The sequence below is a fragment of the Solanum verrucosum genome, unplaced genomic scaffold (assembly GCF_900185275.1).
Source record: "Solanum verrucosum unplaced genomic scaffold, falcon-dt-bn FXZP01000296.1, whole genome shotgun sequence".
Classification (NCBI taxonomy): Eukaryota; Viridiplantae; Streptophyta; class Magnoliopsida; order Solanales; family Solanaceae; genus Solanum; species Solanum verrucosum.
In genome coordinates this window covers 1347928-1372958 of record NW_026020470.1, presented here as the reverse complement: position 1 = coordinate 1372958, position 25031 = coordinate 1347928, and the positions used below count along the sequence as shown (strand labels likewise).

General features: G+C 36.2%; 1 protein-coding gene across 1 annotated transcript in view; it reads right to left on the bottom strand.

The window, feature by feature from the left end:
- Window positions 1-25031, bottom strand: part of LOC125809027 (E3 ubiquitin-protein ligase UPL6) — a 44069-nt gene that overhangs the window by 7895 nt on the left and 11143 nt on the right. Inside the window, exons 6-21 of the mRNA XM_049488700.1 lie at window positions 22204-22383; window positions 21776-21955; window positions 18118-18199; window positions 17850-17959; window positions 17408-17712; window positions 17193-17289; window positions 15878-16021; window positions 15663-15746; window positions 15490-15576; window positions 14779-14919; window positions 14507-14632; window positions 7075-7173; window positions 6242-6309; window positions 5163-5229; window positions 3521-3691; window positions 3294-3383 (exon numbers count right to left, since the gene is read on the bottom strand). Coding sequence (XP_049344657.1) covers window positions 3294-3383; window positions 3521-3691; window positions 5163-5229; window positions 6242-6309; window positions 7075-7173; window positions 14507-14632; window positions 14779-14919; window positions 15490-15576; window positions 15663-15746; window positions 15878-16021; window positions 17193-17289; window positions 17408-17712; window positions 17850-17959; window positions 18118-18199; window positions 21776-21955; window positions 22204-22383 — 2031 coding nt within the window. The remainder of the gene's footprint in view (window positions 1-3293; window positions 3384-3520; window positions 3692-5162; window positions 5230-6241; window positions 6310-7074; window positions 7174-14506; window positions 14633-14778; window positions 14920-15489; window positions 15577-15662; window positions 15747-15877; window positions 16022-17192; window positions 17290-17407; window positions 17713-17849; window positions 17960-18117; window positions 18200-21775; window positions 21956-22203; window positions 22384-25031) is intronic.

Genomic DNA, 25031 nt, shown 5'->3' with positions numbered 1-25031 from the left:
TGTGGAATGCAAGATTTAACAATTGACATATTGCTACATTTTGAACTATATTGCTACTTATTAGCTATAGAACCTTTTTGGACTTCATTTGCTCTTTAGAACTGGCCTAGTATAAATAGTTTAACTGCCAGAAACTTCTGATTTTTGTGACCTTAATTGCACACCCTTATGTACTCTTCACATCTCTTTTGTTGTATGTTTTAGTTTATAGTGAATCTTATGATATTTGGTTCTTTATGATTTTTTTGATAATCTGCCGCACAAGTTCTTACAGGCGAAATGAATAGTCAAACATCATCAAATAAGAAATCAAAAAAATCAAGCAACACAACACCTTCAACACGAAGGACATGGATTCCAGAAGAAGAACAAACTCTTTTAGATGGGCTTAAAGAGTTGTGTGCTAATGGTTGGAGAGGTGATAATGGAACCTTTAGACCAGGGCACTTGATGGAGTTAGAGCGTTATATACACAAATATCATCCTAGAAGTGGATTGAAAGGTGAACCACACATCAGAAATAAAATGAGATATTGGAAAAGATGCTATGGAAGTATAGCTTTGTTGAAGACTCGAAGTGGTTTGGGATTTCAATATAGTGATGGAACTATAATAGTTGACGATCCAAAACATTGGATTGACTTTATAAAGGTAATTAATATGTTTTTGTTATTTCATATGGTACTTTCCTTGTTAGTTACTTTAATTATTCATAGTTGACGTGCCTTTAAACTAGTGATCAAGTAAATTGTTATCATCACATATACAGTAGCATCTAGCCTCTCTTTAGATCCTTTTACAATTAATTAATATCATATTGTTCTATTTTATTTTTTAATTTTCTAGATTGATCCACTAGCCAAGAAAATGAATACTAAGAAATGGCCACTGTTTAAGGATTGGGAAGAAATCTTTGGTAAGGATAGAGCAACAGGAGAGTTCGCTGAAGGGCCGCTAGATGCTACCGAAGAAATTCAAAAGAGTCAAGCTCCACAACATTCTAATGACATGAGTTTGGGATTTCTTATTGATGTTGATCTTGATGATGATGAAGAAGAAGAAGAAAATGTTTACCATAACTCTAAAATTGGTACTGAAGAAGCTGAAAATGCCACTGAACAAGATGAATTTGCTACAGCTGAAGATTTCACCAAACCTAGTTCATTTACTGGAGCTGAAAATGTCACTGGACCTAGCGTATTTAATGAAGGAGAAAATGTTGCTGGTTCTGAAAATGAACATGATGGATCCCGAAAAGGTCATAAACAAGGTGAGTATTCTAAAAGATCATCTTCTAACGTTAACGAGAAAGAGAAAAGCAAGAAAAGGAAAAAAATAGTAGAGGATGATAGTGAGACATTTCTTAAGGGTATGATGGAAGTTATGAAAAACTTTACTGAAAGTCAAGACAAAAGAATTGGTTCCTTGATTGAAAAGATGGGGGATCGTGATCGATCTGATGTTCGTGGTCAAGTTTATTCTATCCTTGAATCTCCTGCATTTGAGTTGTACACCACTGAGCAACGTATAAAAGCTGCAATGATTCTCTGTAAAGACGACAAAAAGATGGAATTATTTTTACGTATGGGTGAACATGATCGTCAGACAATGATGTGGATGGCTGTCCATGATAAACTTTGAAGTACGGTGAACTTATGATATAAGTGGCTACACTAGTTTAGTAATTTTTGCTTGAAATCACTTCAAAGTGTGACAACAGTGGCTTTTTTTTACACCTCTGATTTTTAATGTGCGCATGAGCATGTTAAATCTTTTTGTGTAACTAAGTTTTATCAAAATATCTCAACTCTTGTGTCAATGCTAAGTGCAGATGTAATTATATAGTCGTCATTACAGCTCTTCAAATTCTCGTGTAGCCATTTAATTTTGAGATTCTGAAATGCAATTATATAGCTGTTATGATAGTTGTTTAATCTGTCTTATATTTCTCTGTCTGGTCTCTGTTTTTTATTGTTAATTTATATATGAGTTGATGAATGTGTGTGATAGAAGAGGTGAATTCTATATTGCATGGGGATGGAATAATCACGATTGCATATTTATGTTTACATTGATCTCTGCTCAATTAAATGAACAAATAATCACTTCTACCACTTCAATTTGCATTTCCCTTGAAACAGTGTTCTAGAATCAAAAGACCATATATCAATTGAAACAATTTGAAGTTGCAAGATGATTCTTCAATAACTAAAACAGAACTCCAATAACAGAGGATTGTAATAAGCTGAATGCGGAAGAATAAGAAACTTAAATATTAGATTTTTGTTACACCAATTCAAACTTCCTACCCTTGTAAAAAAAAAAGAATGTCCCCCTTAATTCCATACTTCCTAAACTGCAGATAAAGTGAACTTACAATTCAAATAACAAATTTTAGACACAATATTTTATAACAACATTGTAAATTCTTGAAACAATTCGTAGTAGATAATTCTTCAAAGAACATTATAGACATGAAAAAAATTCAAGTGCAAGCTGATGGACAAGACTCTCTTTTCCTTCTTTTCCCTTTTGCTTATTATAACAATAATTTTTTCACATAGGAATTGATTAAAATACAAAAAGAAGAAAAGAGGAATGGAAAAGGAAATGCATGAAAGCCACCTGTTATAATGTGGTGGCAATCAAAAACAGATGGCACAATATTGAGAATTGAATAGTTAATGGAAATGACGACAGTATCCTTTCTAAATTGAAATTTGACAAAAAACACACATGTTGATACCAATAGGGACTGACTCTTCTAATATAGTAGAAAATCTTATTTCAATATTGTAACAACTATTTAATTTTATATTTGAAAAAAAATAAAAGAATAGGAGTAAATAATGTTTTAGCAAAGAACCTTGTTGTAAAGGAAGTGTACAAAGAAATAAAGTGTGAAGGGTATTTTTGTAAACATACATTTTTTTAATAGAAATTATGTCAGATTTGTTATTTCTAATACATCAAACCAAACAGTGTATAAGAAATAATACAGCATAACTAATGCAAGCATTACTAATGCAAGCACTACTAATGCAAGCATTACTAATACACCTTATTTTGTATTGTTCTTATACACTCTACCAAACGACCCCTTAATGACATGATTTTATAGCCACAGAAATCTCTATGGGATGTTTTCACAGCAAGTTTCAGAAGTCTTTCTTTCTTCCTTAAAACTATATTCCCAGTCAAACATCACATAAAATGGGACTGAGGGAGTATAATAGGTAAACCAACAATGTTTCTGATGTAAAAAAGTGTAACAGAGGTATAAATACTAGCACCTGAAGTTCATGTTCATTAAACATGTCAATCCACTCCTTTTGTATTAGCTGTTGGAAACCCCTCAGAAAATGAGAACTTTGTTGACGGATCTACATCATCACAAGATAGACTAAGCAACAACTATGAAATGGATATGCATCTCACAAGGATAAAAAATCTTGACAGAAATATTGTGACATTGCAATAAGCAGTAGGTTGGAAAAGAACAGAGTGAAGGGTAAATAACCTGAAAGTTCAAACGATGGTTAGCAACAAGATGAATAAAGGTGATGACATTTTCATTAGTAACACGTGTGCTTTTACCACCAGGAAGCAGCTCTTCTTCAGTTTGCTCTCCATATTCATTGTTGAGAATGACAAAGTATAACTCAAGATCTGAAACATCACCTTCGTAATGCTGAAATTTGAGAAAAAGTCAAAGAATGAGCTAATAAAATGAGTAAAAGTAGAAGAGAAAAGTGATTTTCAAGAGATGAAGAAGACACCATGTCAATAGCACATGGTTAAAATCAACATGTATGCCCCCCACCATATTCTTTTCTAAATTTTCTTCATAAGGCTCGCCTACTATTTTACAGGGCCTGGGATTTTCCCCCTCTATAAGACTTTGACTAACAGAAGTAAAAGAAACGAGGAGCATATTCAAATCCCTCATCCCTCACAGGCTCAGAACACTACAAAAGGAAAGATATGTCAGTTTGATTTTATGCCTTAGCAAGTAACGCAGATAATAATAACATTTTTTATATATTTTTTTTTACCCTCCCCTAGGAGCTCCCACCCCTTTTACTCCCTTGGTGACTTGAACTCGCAACCTTCGGGTTGGAAGTGAGGGGTGCTTACCATCCGAGCAACTCCCTCTCGTCAGATAATAATAACATAATTTTCATTTTCGAAGGAAAAAAAAATAGTCATTAGTGTTAGTGAACCCCTAGTTAGTCTTGAAAGACAAATTACGGATATTGGACTGTAGTGGTTTTAACTGGCACGAAATGGATATTGAGGATTCTTGTGGACCCCACCTAGTTTGGCATTGATCATAATATTTGTGGCTGTTAACTTCCAAATTTCTAACACAAACAACCAAATTTCTTACACAAACGATTTGTTTGTGGTCTTTCGTGTAGTTATGGATCCCAACCTATTTTCTGACCTGCAATACTCATGTGATTTGGACTACAATGAATTATCTCTACCATCTATTCTAACTATTTTGGCTTAGCCAGGGGGCTAAAAGACCCTTCAAAAAGTTGACCAAACAAAAAAACAGAAAGCAGGGAAGGATCAAGGCCGAAAAAAACAAAGGAACATGAATGCCTCAAAATCTTTATCAGTCAATACCACTCTTAGACATGGTAAGATTTTTTTGATAGTTCTTAGACATTGTAAGATCTTATAACAAGATTCCTTGATAACTCTAGTTTACCAATTCAAGGAAAAGGCGCATGTACTATAAAAGTATAAACAGAAGATGGAAATATGGGATAAGAAGTGGCAAGAGCCTGAAACACTCTGTTTTTTAACAATATAAAAATTGTTTCTCACCGTGAGCTTACAGGGATATTGTCACTCCCAATTACAACTTCCTTCGCAAACTTTTGCCTTGAAACAAAGCACTCATGGTTTTCCAATTTGCATAGTATAAGAAAACTAAAGCAGAGGAAAGAAAGAAAAACAGGGGAAAGGGAAATAAATTTAAAAAAGAACTTCACAAAACAAATTGTTATTTCTCAAAATTATAAGTTGCATTGCTACTTATCCACAGAGTGCAACCGAAATAAATTTAACCATCTTTACCATACAGAATGCATCAAACATAAATATAAGAACCGACACTAGTATAAATAAAGGATATTAAGAAACATCACCTTCAGGAAGATGAGATGGCGATACAATTCTGGATCCAAGGAAGGAAGATCATTCAAATAGTTATACCTGAGGAGCAAAGTTACGAGAATGAACCAAGTGAGTGAGGCCAAATATGCATGTCACAATAAGTTATTGAAGAAATGGCATATGGTTTTTCTTTTTGTGACCAACAAGGTAGAAATGTGGAACTGTTAGACATGAGAATGCCCTTGAAAAGATGCACTCCAAGTTGACATAAAGATCTCTATCCGATTAGGTCAATATATCAATCTTTCAATTACATACCCTTCCACAGCCATCACTGTCTACACCCTACAGTATTTTCAGTTAAAATATTGTTCAACATGTGTCTATTGTCTATTAATATGCATGTGCATATTGCATGTCACTCTTACCCAGAAAAGCATTATGGACTTACCTACTATAAGATTCAGTTGCTTTAAGATCCTCAATATAATGATTGCTTTCTTTTAGCTAATTACTACTATGCAACACCCAAAGATTGCTAAGTGTTCAATAAAACTAAAGGCAGTAATAAAATAATGATAAAACAAAGTTTCTACATATTATCTCAGTTAAAATAGGCAACCTCATTTGAATAGCATGGCGATTTAGAGAAACTAAGTTTACATGAGTTATTGTATTTAACTATTATATATTTATTTCTAATTGGACATTAGGCCAAGCAAAGTGACACAGTGAAGGCTATGTCATAATTTTCTTCAAGGTCTGTTCATAAAATACCAACTCCTTAGTTCCATCGACGGAACTATTAAATGGCATATTGAAAGAAAGAATTTTCTGGATCCACAGAGAACATAGACATTATTTTGTGTCAATTGCATGATCTGTTGCATGAATTTAGTTACTTCCTGGAGAAAGCAGCTGGTCTCTTTTAAAAGTAAGGCATCATTATCTACTTCCTTTTTGAGTTTCCAGTTATCTTTCTAGGAAGGTTTTATGTGTCAATTCTTCCAGAAAATTTGCACAAAACCTTCATCATGCATTCTCTACATCATAAGGATCCAGACAACTATAAAATAAATTAGATTGCAAAAGACTTCTTCTATTAGCTTACTTTTGCTTCAACTTGCTCAAAAAGAATGTTGCAAATGGAATATCAACAAGGATGCCTTCAAACATTGCCTACAACATCACGAAAGGAAAAAAGACAAAGCATTTACTGTAAAGATAAAATACTTAAGGCACAAAATGGAAATGCCTTGAGAGGAGTAGATCTAATGAACAATGTCCTAGCTTAAAACCCATAAGCTAAAAAATAATAGGATATAAGTGCTGCTAACAAGAAATTAATAAATCATTCCATTCAAAATGATCTCTCTTGATAAGGTGCATTGATATATCTCAAAACATTATCTAGTTAACTTTATTGTAAAAGATAATGCAGAGCTGAAGCGGATCCACTAGGCACACTTTACACTTTACCTTTCTTGGGTTCTGCAAGTTGAGCTGAACTTTGTTTAATGATGTTAAATGAAGAAATGTACTATCATATGTCATCATCAACAAACTTTGAATTCAAAATAAGTGCTAAACAAGCAGAACTTCCGTTCCATCATCAAAGAAAAGGTATTCACGCAGAAAGTCAGAAACAGTTTCCCAGATAAATCACACAACTGCTGTTTTTCTTCCTTTTGATCCGTTAAATCACACAACCGGTTTCCAGTTCAAAACGAGAAGCTTTAACTAATGAAATGCATATTTATATCAAGATGATAATGACTTGATAAATGAGACATATTTCAAGATGATAATACCTCCTAGGAGTAATTTTCACCAATGCATGTGTTTTGTTTAGTTTAAAAAGAATATACAACAGCATATGAGAAGATTAGTCAATCACCGATCTTCAGAGGTCATGTCGAACAAGCATTACAGAAGTGCCAATACCTTAGCAAGAACTGTCCCCAGAAAATGAAAATACTGGAGGTGTTGATCATGAACCATCCCAGATCCAGGATTCGGATAGAGTAGATGATCCACAGTTTCCTAAATACACAAGGAGAGGCAAGATAAGTGGAAGTTATTGAACAAAACAATAACATGAGTGTAAATCAAAGATTTATTGTCAACTCAAATTTAAAGCGATTTATTCTCCCCTTCTTTTTTAATTTCAAATAGTGAGCCCGAGAGATTTTACCACCCAGCTATCCACGCTAGCGGCTAGCCTAGGTTAAAGACATGTATTAAAAAGATGGGAATTGGAGCTATTGATCAGGAAAGACGAGATGGATTTGCTAGAGTCTTTGACGCACTGAAAGCCCTAAGATTGATCTGATTCCTCCCAACGAACGGGAATGTCTTAAAGACTTCCTTTTTGCTCTAAGATGACTAACACTAGAGGATCCAAGTGGTAAATGTTTCAGTGACGTCAACTCAAGGAACATTCGAGAAGGCTGATGCCTGATTTTCTGACTCATTACTCATACCTCCTAACTCAACAGGAATTGCAATATCAAGAGAGGGAGCAACAATTGACCACCAATAATAGGTAATATGGGTAGGTTACTACAACAGATAGTCTCGGATAGATCATAATACAATGAATATTCCCTTTAAGTTCAAAAACAACTGATGTCCTACTTGCAAGAAGATGGAGAATGGCAAAGCTACCCTTCCCCATTCTAATGCCAGATGGGAAAATCCAAATGAATTTGACAATAATGAGGCTCAACAAATTTTTCCATGAGACGAGAAAAACTCGGAAAAAATATAAAAAACATGTAAAATGCTTCCAAATGATTATTCTAGGAGGTATTACATATCATTGGTGAAATATATCTGCAGTAGAAATTCTAATTTCAGAAAAGTATCTGCAGTAGAAATTTATTGCAGCAGGCAGAAATTGGGGTCTCATCAATGAACTGGATCTCAAATTCTCAATAACCCTCTAAAAGCAAAACCATTCAATGTCAATTTATATAGGACAAAATTGCATGTTGTCTTTTCGTGCAAACCGAAAAATCAAGGAAAAGATGGATCAGTTGAAATGATAACAGTAAACGGTCGTGACCTTAGCAAAACACAAAATCTTGGCAGCAAACACTTTTACGACTAAGACAAGAGAATAGAAAAGGATAGGAACCAAATTACCAAAGTAAATAGGCTTACACTTTATTTTCTTTTTCTGAAAGTAAGCGTTGCAATTAACAAGGTCAGGCCAGAGACAAATTTATCTAGCATCCAATCAGGCTAGATGACAAACTCCGCAATCAAATGAAGTCTCTCTCTCTCTCTCTCTTCCCTCCTCAGTGTTATTGAAGGCAAAACGATTTAAGGTCTTTTGAGGCTTTTACCGCAAATAAATTGTGGGCTTTATTGAAGAAAGGCACAAATGGAGAAAAAAATACAAACATGTATGTGTAGTGCAAACAAAACTAAAAATTATAAGCATGAGCAAAAAATGTATGGATATAGAATTTTAAAAAATAATTACGATAAAGTGAATTATCAATTCTTTAGTGTCGCCTCTTCAAGATTACACCCATCATATAGGAAATGCCTTAGAGCCTTGGTGGCGACATTGAAGCACCCGATAAGCGAGATGAAGCGCTCAACATGTTTTGCACCTCGCGCGTCTATGACCACATTGTTCTCCTCCCCCTCTTTATTTTTTGTTGGATATATTTTAATGGTTTTTCAATTTCATTTTATTTAGAGAAGAGAATAGACAAAAGAAAAAGATGAACAACATAAGGAAGTTCGAAGGGGGACACAGAAAGGGAGATTCTTCACTTGTACAGCAGCAAAAGTAAGGAAAGCGGTCCTTCATATAACATGGACTAAAGCGAAAACCTAATAAGAGATAGGAGTATATGCTCAATCACTAATTCTTTTTTAAGAAATAAAAGAAAAATCAGTGTTTGAATGTATATTCCCTATTTGCCAACCAAAAAGGTGCTCATTACAGCAAACTTCAAATAAACATTCATGTTCTCAAAATAAATCAACCACAAGCAAGAAATGGTAGATAGAAGGGTGGGGGCAAATAGGTCTCATTTTACCGTCATTGATGGGAAGAGAAATACTAGTTTGTGCTTTTTGACATAAATGTAGTTACTTAGTACGATAAGATGTCATCTTCCTTTAGTAGAACTCCTACAGTAAGCAGGTAGCATTACATAATTTCAATATCCATAGGCTTTCGACAATCCAAAATGAAGGTGAAGCAGTAAGCATCTACAACGAAGAGGAAGTCAGTTGTGATAACGATATAGAGACTACATCTTTTAGGTACAAAGTTTCTGAGACTTCTGCAATTTACAAGCTGCTAGAAAGTTACTAGAACATTCTCTATTGTAATCATTATATCTCTGTTACTGTTTATACTTTCCAATATGTTTAAATAAGCAACTGGTAGTCTCCTACAAGACTCAATAAATAGCATGTATCTTTGTTTTTTATCAGACATCAGATCCAAGTATTATTGTGAACCTCACCACTAGAATCCAGTTTTTAACCCCATTGCACTTGACATCATTTATTTATTTATTTATTTTTATTTTTTTTGAAATTGGTAAATTGTATTCTTCAGCATAAGGGTATGCTGGCCACCTCCAAAAGAGAGCAATTACAAGCTTCCTATCAAATCTACAATCTGATCTACATCTTCTATACAAAGTAGTTTACCCTTTACACCAAAGAAGTAAAGCTTCAATACAATTCCATTTTACTTTATGTATGGAATTGGACCTATCTTTAAAGCATCTCCATTTCTTTCCTTCCATATGGACCACCTTAAACATGATGGTATTAATCTCCACCATCTCTTTTGACTTTTACTTCCTCCCCTCCTAATCCAGCAACTCAAAAGATCCGATGTGTGCTCTGGCATTGTCCAACTAGTGCTTGTAATGTTGAGGAAAAGGTTCCATAGCTGAGTGGTGAACTTGCAATGTAAAAATAGATGCTTATTGGTTTCCCCTATTATGTTGCAAAGAAAACACCTAGAAATAGTTGTCTACCTTTCTTTTGTAAGACTTCTTGAGTAAGACAAGCTCTCCTAATCACTAACCAAGTAAAACCTTTCACTTTGGCGTGCATGACGCTATTGCAGAAGTACCTCCAAGGATATTGTGTTCCGCTAGTCATCTCATGTAGTCCGCTCTTATATGCACTTTTGACTGAGAAAACCCCATCCCTGCTGAGTTTCCACAAGACCCTATCAGTAGCTGTTGGGATAATGGAAATTCCACCTAATGTTCCCAGCAGAGCTGCCACCCCCTCTATTTCCCAATCATTAAGCCTTCTCCTAAATGATATGTTCCATCCCTGCTCTGTCCAACAAACACACACTCTATCTTTAGGATTCTCACAAATGAGAAACAGATTTGGGAAAAGATTCTTGAGAGAGGTTTGATTAACCCATCCATCCTTCCAAAATTTTGTTTTGTTTCCATTCCCCACTTTGAGATATAAATTTGCTTCCATCTGTGGCCAAAGATTTCTGATTGTTCTCCACACACCCACACCATAAGGTTCAGAAACATTTTCTATACACCAGGGGTTTAATTCACCGTACTTCGCTACTATGATCTCCTTCCATAGAGCTCTTTCCTCACCAGTGTATCTCCACAGCCACTTCATCAGTAGACTCTCATTTTGCAACCTCAGATTTCTGATTCCCAGACCACCTATTTCTTTACTGAGAAGCACAGTCTTCCAGTTTACCAAACAATAACCTTTCCCTTCTTTATTTCCATGCCACAGAAAGCTCCTCCTTAGCCTGTCTAACTTTTCCACAACTTTTGCTGGGATTGGAAATAAAGACATCGCATAGGTGGGTAAGGAATCTAGAATAGAATTTATTAAGACCAGTCTTCCACCTAAAGATAAATACTGAGCTTTCCACCTAGTTAATTTCCTTTCATTCTTTTCCAGGATACCATCCCAGATTATCCAATGCCTTGTGATTGCTACCCAGAGGCATGCCCAAGTAAGTGGTAGGCATTTGATCAACTCTACATCCCAAAATATTAGCCAAGTTTTGAATCTGCTGGTTTCCCCAATTTACTCTCAACCCTGATACAGCTTCAAATAGAACCAGAATCACTCTAATGTAGCTAATTTGTTCAGCTACTGGCTCACAGAAAATGAGAGTGTCATCTGCATATAGCAATTGACCGATTTCCTTCTCCTCCCCCACTCTTCCTCCAACTTGGAATCCTCTGATCCACCTTTTTTGTGATGCAATCCTCATCATGCTATCAAAACCTTCCATTGCTAGAATGAAAAGAAAAGGAGAAAGTGGATCACACTGTCTCACCCCTCTTTCTGATGTACAAAAACCAACAGAGAACCTGACTATTTTAATATAATATTCAATCCACTTCACCCATTTACTACCAAATCCCATTTGTTGGGAGAGTATTCAAAAGGAATGTCCAATTAACATGGTCATACGCTTTCTGTATATCCATCTTACACATTATACCAGGTGTTCCTCCTTTCGTTCTTGAATCAATGCATTCACTAGCTATGAGTGTTGCATCCATGATTTGCCTCCCTTTTAAAAAGCCATTTGGTGCTTGTTGATCAATTTACTTACAACCTTTTTCAGCCTTTCTGCCAACAATCTGGCAATAATTTTGTATACTCCTCCTACCAAACTAATTGGTCAGAAATCTTTCTACTCTGAGGCTCCTGGTTTCTTAGGAATCAAGACAATGAAAGTCGCATTAAAACTTTTCTCAAAAGTTTGCTTGGAATGGAAAACCTTAGTGGTGTTAATGATGTCTTCCTTCAGAATACCCCGAATGTCTGAAAGAATACCATAGGAAAAACATCTGGACCTGGTGCCTTCTCCATAGCATATTGGTTAAGGCATTCCATAATCTCTTCTTCGTCAAAAGGCCTCTCAAGCCATATTTGTTCTTCTTCAGTAATCCTTGATACATCATGAAGTCTCAAACCAGGCCTCCATTGCTCAGTCTCCTTATAAAGGCCTTCATAAAATTTCTGCACTGCATCCTTAATATAATCGGGATCTTTGATGGTAGCTCCATCCACCTCCAACTGTTCCAAGGAATTGAACCTCTTGTGAGAAGCTGCAATTCTATGGAAATTTTTTGTGTTTTTGTCCCCATGTTTTAGCCATTGGATCCTTGATCTGTTTCCAGGCTATCTCTTCTTTTTTAGCTACCTCTTCAAATTCCGCCAGATGAGTCTTTTGGATCAGCTCATCATCTGTGAGTGGTCTCTGTTCTTGGATTGTTTCCCATCTTGAAATCTGGTTAAAAATGTCCTCTTTCCTTTGTTTCCAATTCCCTCTATTGACTTTGCTCCACTCCCTGAGCTTTACTTTAAGCATTTTAGTTTCTCGCCAAAATATAGCCTGGCCTGCCATTCACTTGGAGGGATGCCCACCACTCTTTCACCCTATCTTTGAAACCCTCCACTTCAAGCCACCATATCTCAAATTTAAAATAGGATTTCTTCCACTCTTCACCTCCACAGGACAAGATAATAGGATTGTGATCTGATGCCATTTTGGGACGGCAACTTTGTTTGATGTGGGGGAAATTATCCCCCCACTCCGCACAACGCAAAATTCTGTCAATCCTAGATGCACAACTATGATCCTCCCCTCTTCTCCACGTAAAAGATCCTCCCAATAAAGGAGGATCCACCAGCTCTAGTTCTTCTATACATGATGAAAATTCATCCATAGCACCACTCAGTTTGTGACAATTTGTTCTCTCCGATGGGTATCTGGTGATATTGAAATCACCACACACTACCCATGGCCCATTGAGACTGTTTTTCAATACTAACAGTTCCTGCCATAATGCTCTCCTAGCCACTCTGTTACAATCTGCATAAATTGCGCTAAGATGCCAACAGAAGTCCTCATTTACTCCTGAAAATCTTCCTGTTATACATTGCTCTCCATTCAACACCAACTCCCCATTCCAAACTCTTTTGTCCCATAGAACTAGTATCCCCACACTGCTCCCCTGAGCTTCTTTTTGAATTACCCTCATCCATCTGTTGCTCCATATGCTCTGCAATATGTTATCGACTGATCCCTTGAGTTTTGTCTCAACTAAAACTATGACATCAGCCCCCCATTGATTTAGTAATTTTCTGACAATCTCCTTTTTACTACCCTCATTTAACCCCCTTACATTCCAAGAGAGAATCTTAACTCTCATTGATGACTAAGAGATAGAATTCTCCCGCTGGATCTTAGTTCTCTATCCTTGAAATTCATGTCGAAAAATAAGTTTCTGACCTCTTTCGCAACCATATTGCTTGTATTTATGACCATCTGGTTCTCCCCCAATCTCTTATCCTTTTCTCTTCTCTGGTCTAGCTTCATCAACAAAGTATAAGCTTCCTTTTTGCATCCCTTGAGATCAACTCCGAAGTGCTGACTCAATTTCACCATGTTCGATTGGACCCATACAGTTGCACTTGCTGTTAAACTTTCCTCATGTGAACTGCTGTCAATCTGTAAAGGTACTGGATCCACCTCAGAGTACATCACTGCTAATGTATCTGAAAAATCTTCTTCCTCCTCTGTCCTGTGTTTTTGTCTGAATCAAGTTGCTCAATTGCCAGAATTTCTCCTTGCCTTCGCTTCTCTGACTGAACAACACCTATTTGCTTTCCCCGTCATCGCCTTCCTTCCCTTTTCCTCCCGATGCAAAGCTCGATCTCCTTGTCATCATTTATTACCTTGGGCCTTAGTTCCAATTTAGAAATACTTGAGGTTATTGTGAAAATTGCATAGTCTATTCTCAACTCTTCATCTTCTCTTCTGAAACTTTAACATGCCCTGTTACATTACTAATGGCCTCACCAAATTGATCAGTTAAGAAGTTTCAGTCAGTTCTCTCTAAGTTTGCTACCAATTGGAGGCTATGTTATATACACCCTTCAATTTCCTTGACATATTTGAACGTATAACATATGGGTATGGGTACTTAATGCAAGTCCTAAATTCCAAAGAGTTGGCATACCCATATCATTTACTAACGTAGACTCCTATTAAGTACATCATCATACCCAACTCCATGCAACAAATCATAAGCCCTTTGTCATACATTGAGGAATCTTTAGCACTAAATATTGTAACTCTTCCTATTACATTTTGTGTTCCATTTCTCATCTGGTGAAAAGTACTCTACTTCCTTCTACAGTTCCAGACATCTCCAGACGTACTTCATCAACTGCTAGATTCATGAACAGTTCCCTCTGCTGCAAGAGTGAATATCTCAAAATATACAGTTCCAGGATATTAAAATAACTGGAACCTCAACTAGTTATGGGGCAAGTTGGTCTAACCAATAATATGTAATAACAATAGTGAAAGTAGTACCTTAAATAATCCATATTGTACATCAAAAGCTGCTCGAGTAATATTCTCCATGAAATCCTTGAATATCCCACCACCATCTATACCAGCTTCCTCAACTCCAAGTTCGTTGACAAAAGTCACGCGTATCTGGTTACACAAAGTTAACCACAGGAGTAGAAATTATCTTATTCCTGAGAGAAGTGTCCTCACACACACGCATACTTGTACATATGCATGCACGTATGTAATAAAATAGAAAGCAAACATAATCACACAGAGAGCAAATTTATCACCAGCCCACGGAGATCCTCCTCCGACAATGCATTCAATTGGTTAAAAGCATCTTCCAGAATATGGTCTCTTCTAATTCTGAATCTATGCCTAGCAAAGAGACCCTGGCTCCCATTCCTTTGTCTTGCTTCAGCGAGTTGTGACTGCCAGATGATTAAAACTCTATTGGTTAGTGGTAGCTGAATGACATGCTATACAAGAAACTGGCTGACTATAGTGGCTTAATGTGTAAACTCGTATCTTAAGCAAAACTAAACAAAAGCACAAAATTAATAAAAGGGGAATGAAGCCACTCATTTTTGTGGAATGGATATAAAGGCCCGAAATAAAAGAGTGAAGGGAGTAAAAGGGCAAGCAAAAAAATGAGATGGCAAGACTTCTTTTTATCAAGTAAATGTTGTATTTCTCATTCATAAACATTGGCAAAATGACCATATACAAGGGGATATACCAAAAGGTAAGGAATTTTTTTTTTTATAAAGATATGATTCTCTACAAACTCTGCCCAATCATTTATACAACAATGAACTTTCTATTTACACATAAAGAAAATAAGGGAACGGGAACTACTCCTCAACTGAGAGAACTCGACTCTACTCCATCAAAAATTCTCGTCTGTCAACAATAGAACCCACCTCAAGTTTTTGAGATGCCAATTGCCAAGACTTAAAAAAAGAAATTTAAAGAAAAGTTGTGCAGATTTAATTACTCACAGTAAATATTTTGGCTCGGCTAGTAAATGGCACCAGGAATGGAGCTTGCTTTAGTATATCGTTGGCTCTAGTATTCTCCATCATTGCCTAGAAGAGACTTCCAATTACCGAGACAAATTTATAAAACAAAAATCAAACTAACAGAAACATAAGTTGCAATTGACAGCTATTACCTGAGATATGAAATATTCATTTACACCATCAGCATGAAATTCACTAGGAGGTGTAAATTGCCGTCTGTTGTTCCAATCTTGTAACTACAATAACCCTATGTTAGAACAGTAATTCAATATAATCTTTATAGCTCAAACTTCAGTTCTAAAATAATTCAACTACAAGACAAGATCTTGCAAGAATTGTGTTTGAAGGAGAGGGACTGTGTATCTACCTGTGATAGGAGTTCAGATGCTACAACACAGACCCTGTGCTGAAGGAACTCTAACGGATGCTTCTTCATAGCAAAAATAGCAGTTGTTGATTTACCACAGTTAGCAGGCACTGTAGGGTTCAACCAGAGGAGCTGCCACAAGGCCTAAGTATTCAAAGCATAGATGCATTAGGCACGAAAGAAGTCCTGATACTATATAACACAAGCCATTATAGTGGGATTTTTGGGTTTTTGCAATTTTACACTTAGCACTCTCCAAGTATAAGAAAAGTGGGATATTTGGTTTACGCAAGACTTCAAAAGCTAAATATCTGCTCCAAAGAGCAATACATCTGGTAGTTTTAAGGAATGAAATTTCATGTATCTATATATATTTTTTTGAAACTATGTATCAGTATATGGTTGCTAAGGAACCTCCCCTGTTAGATCAGATCAGAGAAATTGTTTCATTATATACCCTTGTGTTCATCACAGAACATAGTTCAACTAATCCAAAAAATAGAGAGCATATTTAGAAAATCACAAGAACTAATATGGGCACTTCCAGTTACACTTATGTCTTATTTCAGTTCTGTGGATTGTAACACCAGATTTTGTTTATACAATAGTTTCTACGCACTAACTCCAGATTATAGGCAGTCCACAATCGAAATAAAGGAGAAGGATTGCACTAGGTTTATAAAGAAGAATAAAAATAGTAAAGAATCATCATAGAAATGAATGTGTTCGGTCTCACTATCCTACCCGTTACATTGACACCCAGGTGTAGCACTAAACAGAAAAAAGGTACCATCAGATAATCTCTAGATGTTTTGATCTGTTGCTTCCAGATTCTTTACTTTATGAACAAACGTTTCTCAAGTTATAACCAAGGATACAAGGAGTAACTTTAATTATCAGTAACTTCTTGTGGAGGTCTTGAAAAAACACCCATATGATCATGCCTCTAAGTCACAAGGCTTTGCAGATCATTACCACACATAAAGGAGAGTGGAGAACATCCGTTCTTGTCCTTGGTTCAGATGGTAGATTACCAGCCTACGATTGCAAGCAAATACACTTTTTCACAGTATCAATTGAGGCTTCTTTTAGGTATTCATCAATCACAATGGTAATCAATCTCCACTCGTGACTCTTACACTGGCCGACCTGCGGTGGCCAGAAGCTAATCCTATCACTGTAATGCTTCCTCTAACCATCACCAGTATTTTCCAAGGCCAGGATGAAGAGATAACAACTTTAAAAGTTCTTTCCAATCAGTACAATTTTTTAAAGTCCTTTGTTACCAGTTTATTGAACCCTTACAAGGCTATACCTGTCTAAGGATAACAATCAAACATCTGATATCCTTCAGAGATAATGGCTTCTCCTGTTCATAGAACTCCTCATTATCAACAATCATAAGCATGTGCCTGTTTCACCATAGAGAAGATGTGTTATTTACTCGTGTGCAGTCACACGATACAAGACAACCCTAGAATATTCCCTCAAATGATACAGGCTGAATATATTATAGCCATAGGCTCTTACTTATAAACAGGGCAGAAAACAGATAAAGGTAGCAGCCATCCAGGAGCATCTGCTGGCAAATATGGTGATTGTTCTGACAAGGATGACCATTTCTGATTTTCATGGCATTGTTTCATGAAGTTCCAAAGGACAGGAACTAGTTCTGTCCGATAGGCTAGTACAGTCATAATACGTTCAAGCGGTAAAATGTTGAAAGTCGCATGAAGGAAAGCACAAACTGCAGTAACAGCTGCTATATGATTTTCTTCAAGCTGGCCACTATGTGAACCATTGAGAGGTGAAAACCCACCAAGTAACACAGTAGTCTGTTCATTAAATATAAAACATTATTCATCATTCAAAGGGAAAAAACCTTGATTAAACTAACAGTGAACCATAGTCAGTACTGTGAAAATTATGACTGCATAGCATAGTCAGTACTGTGAAAATTATGACTACAAACCAGCTGTAGGAGAAAACGTGGATCTATAGCATTGGTTATCTGTTGCTCCAAACCCAAATTCAGAACTTTTTCTGTTTGTTCATCATCAATGACCATTTCATCCTCAGAAACTGAAGAATTTGAAGAAAGTGTAATCAGCTCGCAATATAATTAAGAAAATGTTGTTTACATTTTTTTTCCTTCTAAAATCTCAAATATGTGTGTGAATTAGAACATCAACTGAAGTAACTGCATGCAGGTATAACACAAATCCAATACAAGGACATACTTTCTCTACTTCCCATATTTGATGATTGGAGAGAAGGGAGTGCTTCCAACAAAAATGTCGCAACAGTAGCAAAATCAACAGCCTGTGAACAAGTATTGGAGATGTTACTGTGATCGCGGAAGAAAATAAGAGAAGAAAACGTGGATCTATAAACAATAGTTTAGCAAGAAACATTCTCTTTTAAAATATCAGATTCCGCATAGAACAACTAATAAGCGAAATCCAAATTTCCTTCTCCTTATATGTGGCATTACATCAATCAAAATCAAGTATATACCCTGTAATCTGTCTCATTTCAACCAGGAATAAACTATGCCATGAATTTGCGTATAATAGCATGAAAAGACAAGGTGGATATAACAATACTAAAGGTTAACTAAATGAAACCTTCGGCCTAACTCAACCCCAAAAGTAAGCTAATGATGTGAGTATTGCCAAAGAAAGGAGACACATTCCTCATTCTCTCAACCAATGTTGGCAATTAACATCCACTTCTTACACACCTAGAAATGGACATCCGAAGTTTGGACAACATCACATTGGGGGGCCAACACCGGGTAAACCAACAATTGAGATGAATTTGGCACTTATACCATGCGAAGAAAATAGGACTTGGACCTAACTTAAACCCAAGACTTCGCATATGAGGTGAGAATTGTCCAAGACCATATAAAAAGACAACTCGTTCACTTTATGAATGTGGAACACCTAACAACTACAAACAAGGTGTGGCCTAGTGGTCAATGAAGTGGGTTGACCATCATGAGGTTTCGGTTCAAATTCCAGCAGAGACAAAACATTAGGTGATCTCTTCCCTGGCAGGGGCAATTACCATGTTATTAACCGATCGAAACTTTAATACAACCTTTTCTGATCCCGCTGGAGGGGGAGACCCCATATTATACCAGCATCTCTTTTGGTTATCTATTCTAGCCGGTGGACAGAATTACCTAATACATGTTGTTGGTGGGAGATGGTAGGTATCCTGTGTAATTAGATGAGGTGCGTGCAAGTTGATCCGGACACCACGGTTATCAACAAAAATAACTATGAACAATAATTTTTTTCTCTTTCCAAGAATACAATTAATACTCTGCCTCAATCTCAAAGTAGTTCGAGTGGCAATATCATTCCTTTATATATCTTGCTCAATTCAAGCCTATTTCAGTCGACACAGGTAAGTTTTTTGCATTTTAAGGCAAATTAGCACTTCTCTAAACTGAAGTTCAATAAATCTCACATTTGTTCCTATTTGGACTCAACGTATGAGTAACAACAATAACTAAGTCTTAATTCCAACCAGTTGACATAGCTTACATGGATCTTTTGCTCAAGTTATATTCTATTTTTAGTTACATCTGCATTGACCTTGAGAATCTGAGATAGCAAGTCTTTTGAGGTAACTCCTTTCCATTTAATTTTAGGTCTAACTTACCCTTTTTAGCACCTTCAATCAACACAATTTTGCATGCAGAAAAAGGTGTGTTTAGAGATCTTTATAGGATATCTCTAAGTCATTCCATGGCCCTCTTGTTTTATCATCCATATCGCAACTCAATATGTTGTGATAACTTTTAATCTTTTTGATCATTTCAAAGTTTATATAACTACACATCCATCCCATATGTCATCGTTAGTCAGCCAACCATTTTGCAGGACTTTTCTTTTAAACTAGGAACACTATATGGGAGTGAATGGTGAGCTTCTAAGGCAATCTTAAGTTATTTTGCAAAAGTTTAGCGTGGAAATAGAGATTCTTACGAACACAACATTCAGTCATCCTTAAACAATAAAAATGATTTGTTAAATGCTCGGTCTGCAATAGCATGTGGCTTGAAACTGATACAGAAACATTGACCCGTATAGAAACTCTCGACTATTTCACTATACTCCCTCTGCTACAATTTATTTGTCCATCTTTCCCTTTAAATCCATTCGATGAAGATTGAACCACTTTGACTGAGTGTGTACAATATTTACTTGACCCGAAGTTTCGCATTCACCAGCCCACCTTACCTTGTTGGCATTGACATGAAATTTATCCCCAAACCCCAACATCTCAAAAATTAAAAATTAAAACTTTGCCATGTTCCCTTCGCAGACAAACTACCGCGTTTCTTAGAACTATTACTTCACTAACTCAACTTTTTACAAATAGGCTACTCTACCCCAACCTTTGACATTACTTTCTATGTTTAAGTAGAGAATCTAAAAATAAATAAAAAGTTCAGGAGTTCTCTATATTAATCCTCGCTGACCATGTTCCCATTTAAATTCAGTCAGGCCGACATAATACAAAATAAAATAAGAATGAAAAGTACTAGAAGTTCTATATTTTCTATTGGCATAAGAATCATTGATAAGGTCAAAAGACTCCTTGAAAGCACAGGACATAAAGTAAACTACAAACATGGCTGAAATATATTCACTAATGGGTATGACCTATATAAATGTTTTTCTTCCATTGTGCCCACTCTTTTGTCGAGTCTGCAATGAATCCAAAAGTTTCTAAGTCTTTTGAGATACCTTCCATCCATGTAAATTTAGGTTTAACTCAATCCTTTTCAACATGTTCACTCACTACAGAGTACAGATAGGTGCATCTGAAGGTTGACGCAGGACATGACTAAACCCTCTCAAGAGACCTTCTCATTGTATCTTTAATGTGTGTTACTTGCACCTTTTGGCGAATGTGTTCATTTTTAAAACTTGTCTAATTTTGTATGACCAGAGTAGTCAAAAACGAAAAGCGCAAAAAAGCACTAAACTTTGTTAATGAAGAGAAGAGTCAATGAAGACAAAACAAAAAATATAGAAATATAATTCAAAAAGTGTAACTATAAACATAAACAATAATTTTTGGACAGAAGAATGAATTTTATATACACAAAAAAAAAAAAATGTTGCTGTGCTCTTAAGTAGAATCCATCAGTGAAGGGGCACATGGCTTAGCACCTTGACACCCACACTAAAGCACCGATGAAGCGAGGCGAAGCACACAACTTTTGCTTCACCCAGCTTCAGAGCTTAATAGTCCTTTAATTTAAAAACCTACCTTTTGTTTTGGTAGCCATTCTCTAGTCATATAACACTCCAGTAGTACTTTTCATTTCAAGTATCGGATCTTGATTCTTAACATCATAATCTATCATTCATTATCTTGGAACAATGAGCCTATATATCTGGTTTGTTTAAATTAAGACACCACAATCTCATCTAATCTTAATCTCAACTACTACTGCTGTTCTAGTTTCAGAGTCATATATTTAGAAAACCTTCTACTTATCCTGAAACTACTAGTCTCTAGATTGTTTCTCCATTGTTCAAGCTTATAGTTGATACCCTTGTTTATTTCATTAATTAATACAATATCGTTAGCATATAGCATACACCATGAAACCTCTTTTTGTGTTGTGCTGGTTAACTCATTCATAATTAGGGTAAACAAGAACCTGCTCAAGTCAATACCTCTCGTAAACCACGGTTGTGGGAAACTTCTCTGTATCTACTACTATTATTCTCATGCTAGTGACGACTCCTTCATACATGTCCTTATAACATAGGTTCCAAACATAAATGACAGTAATTATAAAACTTGTACCACAAAAAAAAAAATCTTTTATTTGAGTAAAGCTAATGGTATGTCTTTAGTCTTTACCATAGTGAATGATTCTGGCTGAGCAAAAGCAAGCCCGGCAACTTCCAATAGATTCCCAAGAAGGCAAGCATAACCAGGAAGATCAATCGCTATATCAGGAGGGAGGACATTAATATGGTCTTTCATGCATAATTTCATCTGATGAAAATAATGACGACTCACTGATGGACTTGCAAAGATCTGCATAATGAAATGAAACCAGCTGAACATAAACTTCACAGAAGCATAAATCTGAACTTCCACATGAAGATGAACAACTATATGGCACAAATATGAGACATGAGCTGATAATTCATGCAGATAATCCTAAAGATCATTTTACATGAGCTAGCATAGAGCAACTTGATACTTGGTTGGCAAAGGATTATCCCTTAATCTGATCCTCCATTGAAACAGCAATGTTCTGGTGGAACATTGTAACCAATTACCTCTTTCAGGTGAGGGAAAAACCGCCATAAAAATGGAATTGTAAGAATCTGGGAGGGAAAGAAACATTGTGGATCAACAATTGGGCAAGTACAAGTGCCTTGACCAATATGAGATGTAATTAGTCCAAGCACGCGCTCGAATGAAGATACAACCCTGTTGGAAGCTGGAAAGCTTCTATCCTGCAAAAATTAAGCTGCATCATGTCACTCTTCAAACTTAAACAAACACCTAGGTAAGGAGAAATTTGGATTCTTGAGATACTAGTACACCAAAACCGAAAAACAAATAAATAATGCACACTTAAAAATAAGGTTGTCTACTTGTCTTGTTTAATATTATTTCCCATCCAAAGAAATATTACATTCATGTATATTGTCCAAAGCATTTGTTGAAGGTCCTAAGCACAAGATAATTGTCCAGAGCGTTCCCCCCATATCTTCTCTTCACTCATTTCTCACATCATATCAAAGTTACAGTCTCGATAGATATTCAAGTCTTTTCTGCTTACCACTGGCGGCTTCTTTTTTTTTATTTATAAGTAAAACTAATAACGAACCAAGAAGGTGCCAAAAGTAGTCTATATCTTTTGCAGAGAATGCTTAAAGTTGTGCAGAATGAGAAAAGAAGAGAGATGTTGGGGAATAAATTGTTTGATTATATCGTCAAGCATGTTAGGGCTTAAATAGTGTTCACAAGTAACTCTAAAAAGAAAAGTAACCTTAACGAGGACATGATAGTAATTTTTATTAAGAAATGAGATCTTGCCACATTTATAATTTGCTAATTCTTAACATTTGCCCTCAGGTTGGAGCGTACATATTATATTCTCCTAACTTGCCCCAAATATACTCAATTCTGGAGCCACAAATATACTCAACCTCATCTGATGAGTGCTTGACGGAAGCAGTAGATGTTGTCAGAGCAGGCAATGAGTCACACTTTGTGTACAAGGTTGAGCTTGCAGCTGTAGATGAGATGATAATGTTGCTTTGCACCTACCGAAGATGAAGATAGTCCTCATAATCACCACAAATCAAGGTAATAGAATGAGGTATTTGATCCCTCTTGCATCCCGTGAAGGTAGGATTCCAGTTCCATTAGTCTAAACAACCATTTTAATATAGGAATAAGAACAAGAAATTTTTCTTTGCTTTTGTGAGATTAAGAAGAAAAAGAAGATTGGTTTGGAAGGAAATAGTCATTATGTTTTAATTGAACTAGAGAAATTGAAGGAAATTTTGGATGAGAGAAATTTTTTTAACCAGAAAAAGAATTAGAGAAAGTAGTACTCGAAGAGCGAGAGAAAGAATTCTCAAAATATGTAGAAAGAAATCTAAGAGTAAAGCAAAACCCTTGGCTTTGATTTCAGAGTAGGAACTCAAACTTGCCTCAAGTAAAAGAATTTTCAGATAGGGACTCAAACTCTTGGCTCTAATAGAAATTCAAGATCAGAGGAGGGTGTTGGTCACATAGAAAGTAGCAGTGCGGGTCACCAAAGTGATAGTGGCACCATAATGGTCGTCCAAGAGATGAACGATGCTAGAACGGAGAGAGGAACACCGATTGCTGGAGAGAGGAGTTGTGCTAGATACATGGAAAAAGAAAATCATTGGCGGCACATCTTGGCCGGCATTGCCTGCCGTTAGCGAAAGCTATTTGAATTTCTACCAAGATCTTATAGGCTCAGATACCATGTAAAATATCATAAAACAAAGAAAAATATTGAGAAGAAAAATATTGAGAATGAAGTACTTGCTTATTCCCTCAAATATGTTGGGGTTTAAGTAGTGTTTACAAGTAAAATCCTTAATCATATATATGTCTGGGTTTTGCTAACCTACTATATGAAGGTAGTATGTTAGCATTGTACCCACTTTTAAATTACCCAAAAGATCCCTATTACTATTCTAAATATTTCTTTAGCAGTAACGACAGTTTCGTCTTTTGATACACCAGCATGACCTAGATTCTTACCATCCCTCTTCGTCAAGTTCATCTCTCATTCTATCATGGATCATCTCGGTTCAGCAAACCCCCATTCTTTTAGCCAATTTTTTTTTTTTTTTTTTGAAACTGGTAAGAATCCGAATCTTACAAAAGTTGTTGTAGCCCCATATTTACAAAGTACTACCTACATCTATGATTCTATGATCCTATGTCTATAATGAGTCTAAAACATCAATAATAGAGACGGGATGATTTAAAAGTAACTGATTACACCAAAAACACAGTAGCAAGATGCAAGTGAGCTTAATCTGTTGCATATTGTTCTTTATGCTCTCAAAATACCTAGAATTCCTCTCCTTCCATATTGTCCACCAAATGCTTGCTGGGACTATCCTCCACCTGCCTCTATTCTTGCCCAACAACCCAGCTTGTTAAGGCCTCTGTAATTTTCCCAAGTATGCTCTATGCTATTCCTCTGAGGTTCAAAAACAATCTCCATAGTTGTCCTATGGTTCTACAATGTAGGAATAGATGATTCACAGTCTCTGCCTGCTCCCCGCACAAGAAGCACCTGGGGTTTCAAATTATCCCTCTTTTCATTAGATTCTCTTGGGTAAGCATTGCCTCCTTTGCCAGAAGCCACACAAAGCATGCCACTTTATATGGTATTTTGGTTTTCCAAATGTTCTTCCATGGCCAACTGCTTGGCTGCTGGTTGTGTTTCATTTTCCTGTACGCTTTGCTCACTTTGTATGTGCCTTTCTCATCTCCCTTCCACCATAGTTCATCTTCATCTGTTCCCAACCCACTGAATTGCTCCATCTTGTTGATGAAATTTGCCATTCTTGGTATTTCCCAATATTTTAGCCAATTCCTAGTC